This window comes from Anastrepha ludens, chromosome 3 (genome assembly GCF_028408465.1).
Source record: "Anastrepha ludens isolate Willacy chromosome 3, idAnaLude1.1, whole genome shotgun sequence".
In the NCBI taxonomy this organism is placed as follows: domain Eukaryota; kingdom Metazoa; phylum Arthropoda; class Insecta; order Diptera; family Tephritidae; genus Anastrepha; species Anastrepha ludens.
Window position 1 is genome coordinate 47,029,351 of NC_071499.1, and position 8,474 is coordinate 47,037,824.

General features: G+C 44.2%; 1 protein-coding gene across 1 annotated transcript; it reads right to left on the minus strand.

Moving 5' to 3' along the window:
* Nucleotides 1–6,995: 6,995 nt before the first annotated feature.
* Nucleotides 6,996–8,255, minus strand: LOC128856414 (protein twisted gastrulation). The gene has a single exon (XM_054091713.1). It carries the CDS (start codon nucleotides 8,135–8,137, stop codon nucleotides 7,355–7,357), a length of 783 nt encoding a protein of 260 aa, XP_053947688.1. The 5' UTR covers nucleotides 8,138–8,255; the 3' UTR covers nucleotides 6,996–7,354.
* Between the last annotated feature and the right edge of the window lie 219 nt (nucleotides 8,256–8,474).

Genomic DNA, 8,474 nt, shown 5'->3' on the forward strand with positions numbered 1-8,474 from the left:
TCTGACGGAAAGTAAGCGCATGCGAGCTCCGCTGAGACGATGATTTCTAATACATTCAAACAAGTTAGGCCAGTTTCCACAAGCGTGCCAAATTTCATCTGAAACCGCTCATCGGTGACGAAGCATACACAGCGACAAGTCATCAAAACAAAATTTATAAGAAGAAAGCCATTAATTTATCTACAACTGTTTACTCTCCAAACGCGTAGAAAACTCAAATGTTGCTTCATGTAGAGGTAGAAATACCCAGTAGGGAAATATGCAATATAATTTCCTTAGGATTAGAGTTAGGTTTGGGATGCCAGTGCATTGCTCATTGATGTACGTTGCCATTATCACGAGCAGAGATCAAAATCCAGTGCACGATTCAAGAACAGTTAAGTGCGCAAACTGTGAGCAACAAAATGTTCACCCGACCTTTTTCGATTGTCTAAATTATGCCAGGTACTGAAGTGGTATTGTTTGGAGGCGATGTTTCGTTATGTTGCACTTCCTGCTGAGTCTATTCAGTTACACTTTTCTTAGAATTTCATATACCTTTGGATAGCTAAAATGACACGCTAGTTCTTAGAATATTTCGCAGAATAGTTTCCACACTGAATTGTTTTTTTTTTATGATGTGAAGTAGGAAACACTTTGAAACAAAATCGTAAATTTTATCAAGCAGGAATTTTTCACTGCGCTGGGTGCAAATTTTTTATTAATCAACGATTTTTATTAATTAACCTACCCTCCTTTACCTTTAACTGAAAATAAAAAAAAAATCGGACTTTTGAATTAACATTTTATAAAGTGAACGTTCAGCTTTTTTTTTAAATAATTTTTAAAATCAAATATCTCGAAAACGGTTAAGTTTTGGACATCATGTCAAATAACCAAATTGATTAGAAATTACCCACGTATTACGTATTTAGGATGACTTTCCCGGTAACAATTTGTTGTTGTTGTTCTAACAGTAATAGAAGCCCCGTCAGTGTAGGGTATATCACCGGTATTCTTCGTGTAGCTCATCTAATGGTAGGTCCAGGAAACATGCTGTTTTGACAGGTTGGGTCTAGAGGGAGAGGGGTTTTAGATGAGTAAGTTTTAGAGGGCATGTGAAAAGGTGGTTAGTGTTGTGCGGGGTGCCTTCACATGCCGGACATTTGTTTAGTATGTCGGGGTCGATTCTGGATAAGTAGGAGTTTAACCTGATACAGTATCCAGAACATAGTTGTGCCAGTGTTACACGTGTCTTACGGGGAAGCTGGAGCTCTTCATCTGGAATAGGTGGTGGTTGGTCTCCGATTATGGCATTCACAGGGCGGGAACTTAAGAAGGTGGCGACGGTCTCCCGTTGAATGTCGTTTATTAACTGTCCAAATACTGGCTGGTCCAGTAGATTTCTGTCAGTTTTGTTCTGGATCTCGTCGGCATAATTTAAAAGGTGTCTCCTGACATGCCTAGGAGGCGGCTCTGGCTCTCGCAGGTGTCTGCAAGGATGAAATCTACGGTAGCACTCCAACAGGAACTGCTCGCTGAGCATTTTGTTATGCTCCATTACTGGGAGCATTTGTGCCTCATTGTGAAGGTGTTGAATAGGAGACATCAGGAGCCAACCGGACGCTGTCCGAATGGTAGTATTTTGGCATGTCTGTAGCTTTATCCACTGCGTGTCACTAGTGCCAGACGACCAAATAGGCGCAGCATAGTTTAGAACCGGCCAACAGTTCTTTGCCTTTGCCCCAAGTGCTGCCGGCAAGCGACTTGAGGACCTTGTTGCGATTTTGGACCTTAGTGGCAATTGCGGTTGCATGCGCAGAGAAGGAGAGCAAACTGTCAAAGGTCACACCCAAAATTTTGGGATTGTTTACCGTCGGAAATGGTGTGACATCGTCTTTTACCCTGTGGGACAGTTTGACTTCCTTTGTCCAGGTGGTAAAGAGGGTCGCCACAGATTTAGCGGAGGAAAGTTGGTGATTCCTCGCAGTGAAAAAGCGAGAAAGGTCGGTGAGGTAGCTGTTCACTTTGGAGCGCAAACCATCGATGTCATTGCCCGACGCCATTATGGTGCAGGGTGAAAGGACACCACCTTGCGGTACACTTTGCTTTTGATGTTTGGTTTTGAAAAATCACTGACGAGTGGCGACCGCTCAGGTAGTTTGCGGACCACCGCTTCAGCCCTGGCGGTAGTGTCGACTGATAAATACCATCTAGTAGTGTGGAATGACTGACTGTGTCCAAAACATTCTTCAGGTCCAACGCTACTAAGCAGTCCTTATGCAGGGGCGGTTTTGGTTATGACCGCGGTTTATCTGGGCGTTTACGGGGGGAGTGCAGTGGTGGTGCTATGCACTCGTCGGAAACCGTGCTGATGTGGGGCTGGGGCCAGGTGTTTCGTGAAGAGTATGAGTAGGAGGGCTTCAAGTGTCCTCACTACTGGTGAAAGGAGAGTTATCGGACGATAGGATTCCTGTTGGTTGGCGAATTTTCCAGGTTTCAGTTGTTGGACCACTCTCCCTGCTTTCCACTTGTCATGGATGATGAGAGTGGCCAAGGACAAATTGAAGACCCTTGTGAGAAATCCTACTCCCAATGGTCCCAGGTGCTTCAACATCAGCGCGTTCAGTTCGTCAGGGCCAATGGCTTTTGAGGATTTCGATTTGTTGATGGCCCCCTGAACCTCATCACTGGAGAAAGGAAGTGGCGCACTGTCGTTCGTCAGTTTGTGTAGCCTTGTGGTGGCATGACACTTGGTTCTGTCGACCGGAGGATGCAGTGCAAAAAGTGGGCTGAAATAGCTCGCGCATCTCTTCGGGTCCGACGAAGTGCAACCGTTTAAAGTGATAGCCACCTTGTCGTTGTGCTTCGTCAAGTTCGACAGAGACCTAACGGTGGACCAGAGCTTACTCACCCCAGAGGTGAGGTTACAGGTCTTCAGATGCTCAACCCATTTGGTCCGCTTATGTTGATCTACCAGTTTCCGGGTCTCCGAATTGAGATCCCTTATGCGGTGATCGACCTGGCGTAGGTGGTCACGCTCATTTGCTAAGCTGGCTGCTTTGGCCTTCCAGCAGGGATGATTTGAGCCGCAGCAGCTGTGAGCACCTTGCGGAATGCGCGTTCGCCTGCGCACACATCGGTGGGGATGGGAAGAGCGGCGAAAATATCTTCAGTGAATTCCGCCCGGTAACACTATTCATCATGGCTAAACTTTGTACAAAAAAAACATTTTCATAATTTTATTTCAATAATTTTTGATATTTCAATATTTTAGCCAGTACTTTATTAATATTCTTCTGAACTTTTCTTCGCCTCTTCTGGGGTTCGCCAAGGGAGTATGCTAGGTCTGCTATTATTTGTTCTGTTTCTAAATGTCACAAGTAACTGCTTTCGTTTCGCGAAATCTTTTATCTATGTTGATGACTTAATACTATTTCCCAAAATTTCGGATGTTAAGGCAACATCTTTTAAAAACAAATGATAGCTTGAAGTGGGTAATTTCAGGTTCATCAAAGTCTGAGTATGTTCTACGCAGAGGAAATAGTGACTTAACAAGGACCGTCATTGACTGGAACCCCCCATAAAGCCGCAGACGTGGAAGACCAGCGAATACCTGGATACGACTACTGGAGTCGGAAGAACGCACCATGCAGCTCAGCTGAAGTTACGAGATTGGTGCAAAACAGACCTGAATGGAAGAAATTCGCTGTGGTCCCATGTTCCACACCCCAACTCTAGGAATTTGTTATGATGAAAGTCTGCGTAGCTAATGCCAGGTTAGTTCGATCACTATGAACATTTGAGAAAATAATTCAATGAAACCGTCGTGAATGCACGAAAACACATTTAAAGAGTCTCATTATATTCGCAACTTGCTATGGTCACACTTATTCCTCAGAAAGGAAATTGAGAGATTACAGAGGTTACACGACGTCTTTAATCTTCACAAGAAGCTTAAAGAGACGGCCGCTATATACCGCAAACCAATGCAAACCTTTCTACTAAACGACAAGAATGAAATTATTTTCGAGTCCAGCGTGAAAAAAAAATCTAGGAAAAATACATAGATTGTTTTATGAGCCACAGTCAGTTGACAGGACCACCTATAACAAGGGATCAAATCAGAAACACCATCAAAATGTCTAAGAACAACAAAGAAACAGGGCCCAACGAATTGCCGTCTGAAATATTAAAGCTTATTGATGATGACAATACAGAAATTCTTGAAATAATATTCAGTATATATATACGATATGGGAGAATACCCCCAAGATTTGCTAAAATCGACTCCTATTGCCCTTCCAATAAAGATTTCTGCGAAGAAGTGCTGTGACTACAGACTGATAAGTCTAATCAGCCACTCATTAAAAATATGTTTAAAAATTATTCACAACAGAATATACAAGAAATGTGAATTAGCAATGGAAGAAAATCAATTCGGCTTCAAAGCAGGCATGGGAACACGGGAAGCTCTGTTCTCTGTAGAGGGCAGTGGCATTTGTGCCTCCTCGCCGCACTGAAACTTAATATAAATGTGGTCTGAGCACGAATTTTCGGCAAGGACTCTCCAGTTCCTGATTGACCACTCAAGTTTTGAATTGGGTAAGGTGAAACCAATCACCTCCTGCCTTCTAGCTGTAGCAAACGGAGGCTGTTTGCCCTGGCAAGAGGAAGCGATAAACTCGAACAAATGTGGGAGTAATGCCAAGAACTCGGAAGAATCGCGAATTGCTCACGACTATAAAGGAGAAATGACAAATATTAGGTGCTGCAATTAATACTTCAAAGAGAAATAGATAGATCCTGGCTGTTCACTAGACAGGGCTAGTTTACTGGGGCGGCAGCCCTTGGTCGTGAAAAACCCGAGTCATCCCGTAACGTAGAACCGGCTGCCATGGGAATGACAAGGTGGCTATCACCTTCGACGGTTGCACTTCGTCGGACCCGAAGAGATGCGCGAGCTACTTTAGCCGGCTTTTTATACTGCATCCTCCGGCCGACAGATCCAAGCGTCGTGCTACCAGAAGGCTGCACAAACTGACGAACGACAGTGCGCCACTTACTTTCTCCGGTGATGAGGTTCAGAGGGCCATCAACAAATCTAAAACATCAAAAGCCATTGGCCCTGACGGACTAAACGGGTTGATGCTGAAGCACCTGGGACCATTGGGAGTAGAATTTCTCACAAGCGTCTTCAATCTGTCCTTGGCCACTCTCATCATCCATGACAAGTGGAAAGCAGGGAGAGTGGTCCCACTACTGAAACCTGGGAAATCCGCCAACTAAGGGGAGTTTTATCGTCCGATAACTCCTTTCCCCAGTAGTGAAGACACTTGAAGCCCTCCTACTCCCACTCTTCACGAAACACCTGGCTCCAGCCCCACATCAGCACGGCTTCCGACGATTGCATAGCACCACCACTGCACTCACCGCCATAAACACAGATAAACCGCGGGCTTAACCAAAACCGCCCCTGCGAGAGGACTGTCCTAGTAGCGTTGGACCTGAAGAAGGCTTTCGACACAGTCAGTCATTCCACGCTACAAGATGATATCTATCAGTCGACACTCCCGCCAGGGCTGAAGAGGTGGTCCGCAAACTACCTGAGCGGTCGTCACTCGTCAGTGATTTTGCGAGATCAAACATCAAAGCAGAGGAAGATAAAGCAAGGTGTACCGCAGGGTGGTGTCCTTTCTCTCTTGCTGTTCAACTTCTACATCTCGAAGCTCCCCCAACCACCAGCGGGAGTCTCTCTGTCTCAAACACCGATGACTGTACGATAATGGCGTCGGGCAATGACATCGATGGCATGTGTTCCAAAGTGAACAACTACCTCACCGACCTTTCTCGCCTTTACACTGCGAGGAATCTCCAACATTCCCCCACTAAGTCCACGGCGACCTTCTTTACCACCTGGACAAAGGAGGTGAATCTGTCCCTTAAGATAAAAGTCGACGACACACCAATTCCGGCGGTAAACAACCCCAAAATGTTGCCTTCTGATGTCCCCTGTTCAACACCTTCCCAACGGGGCACAAATGCTCCCAGTAATGGAGCATAACAGGAAGCAGTTCCTGCTGGGATGTTACCACAGGTTTCACCCCTATAGCCACCTGCTTGAACCAGAGCCGCCTGCCAAGCACGCCAGGAGACACCTCTTATTAAACTACGCCGACGAAATCCAGGACAAAACTGTCCGAAATCTACTGGACCTGACAGTGTTTAGACAGTCAATAAACTACATTCACCGGGAGACCGTCACCACCTTCTTAAGCTCCCGCCCTGTGAATGCCGTAATCGGAGACCAACCACCACCTATTCCAGATGAAGAGCTCCAGCTTCTTCGTGAGACACGTGTAACACTGGCACAATTATATTACGTTCTGGATATTGTAGCAGGTTAAACTCCTACTTATCCAGAATTGATCCCGACATACCAAGCACAAATATGACCTGCATGTGAAGGTACCCTGCACGACACTAACCACCTTTTCACATGCCCTCTAAAACGAAGCGAAGACGAAGACGAACAAGTGATCCTGGTTGAGCAACATTAGACATTGGCCTGGAATGCAAAACATAGGATCATTATTAACAGCAGCAAGACATCGAGAAGTAAATGATGAAGTGCCATAATTTTTCAAATGTTATTACTGACACTGTTATAAGCGCATAATTTCATTTTTATTGTTTATTTTTTATATCTGTGCAACTGTGTGATCGCCCGCATTCGAAATCGGATGGGCAAATAAAAAAGTTGACTGTGGCTTTGTCGTTTTACTAAACTCACGCATGGTATGCAGAAAATTTGTTTCTACCCGACCTTACGACATCTACGTGTTTGCTTGGATTTTCCTGCTGGGTATACACACAATGAATTCCCAATTAAGTTAAACTTGTACATACATACATATGTATGTATGTATATATGCATGTACGTATGTTGTAACTCTGGCTTGTACCACTCTCACAGACCAATTGATCGATCAGTCGATTAAATAATAAACGAAGTATTGAATTCTGGTTTAATTTAACACTCTGTTTATTTAGAAGTAATGGCACTAAAATAAAATATTTGCAAATACACTTTCTTAAAAATTTATTTATCGTTAAAAAAAAACACTGCATTCCAAATGAAATAATGCACTCTTACTTCCTAATTAAATTATCCCCGTGACACTTAGCGTTCGATCACCAATTAATCCCCTCCAATGAATTACATACATACATACTCTTCTATAGCTAACTGTTACTTATCACTGGCTTCAACTAAATTAAATTAACCGAGCAACATTTCACTTTATTGCATGCCGTTTTGCCGTTTTGCCATTTTGTTTTAAGTTCAAAGCCACATTTCGCTAAACGCACTAAGTTAATTGTAGTTGTGCTCCTCCTCGCCAAATGTCCACATCGACTCATCATCGTAATCCGCACCAGCACCCTCCTCGGCATTCTCATCATCTATTGGACATGCCGAGCAACGACTCTCATTAATGCCGTAATTAATACAGTTCGCGCCCACACATTCACAACAGCCATCGTGGAACCAGCGGTAACTACTCGCACCCATATTCTCGCAGTCTTGGGCGCACTTGTGATACGTTTTGCAATCATTCAAGTAGATAACAGTGCAATTGACTTGCGTTCCAGCCGCTGATGTATGCAATTTTTGTAGGGATGCTTGCCGGTCAATAGCATCGCCATCGCTCACAATGCTAGCGAAACTAACACCAAAACCGGCACCATAATGCCGACGTACGCTAGATGGCATGGCGAAGCGTATCACATTCCAATTGTCGTCATCTTCGGTCAGCGTCTCAAACAATTCCGGTAGACCTTCGAAAAGTCCATATTGTGATCTGGGCACTGCAGAGTTAAATATATCTTTCACTTTGGGACACATATCCAAGCAGGCGCAACACTCCTCGTACATGTTGCCCAAACATTTGAGACACTCGTGCAAGCAAGTGGCATTGCTTAAATTACACTGACAGCTCTGCGTCAAGAGACATTTGGAGACAATTGAACCACAAACGTATTCATTGCAGCCATCCAGGCTCGTTTCACCAGCAGCAATAAGTTGCTGATAGCTAAGCGCCAGAAGCCCAAGTATGAGTAATTTCGTAGTAGCGCGCGTTAAATGGGAATTGCACATGTCGGATGTGATAACAAAAAATTATAATACATATATACGAGCTGCGTTCAATCGCGTTCCAAACGTTGTATACACCTTAAGGATCCGAGCCAAACTAATAGGCAAACAAAGAGTCAACTACTCTAGCGCCACGCTGTGTGGTATAGTGTAAGAGCAACAGGAATAGCAAGCGAATGAAGAGCGCAAATGAGAAGTAAAATCTTGACTCGTATTTCTTCTTTTTTTTTGTGTCGTTTACTCTTTGTTGTTTTAGTTTTTATTTTTTGAGCGCCAACAAGGTTAAGAGAAAAGGATGTAATGATCAAACTCGTCACGCAGCTAAGCTAACGCCACACTC

What these genes read in the sequence shown, in the direction of transcription:
- LOC128856414 (XM_054091713.1), bottom strand. Translation starts at nt 8,137, where the DNA reads ATGTGCAATTCCCATTTAACGCGCGCTACTACGAAATTACTCATACTT.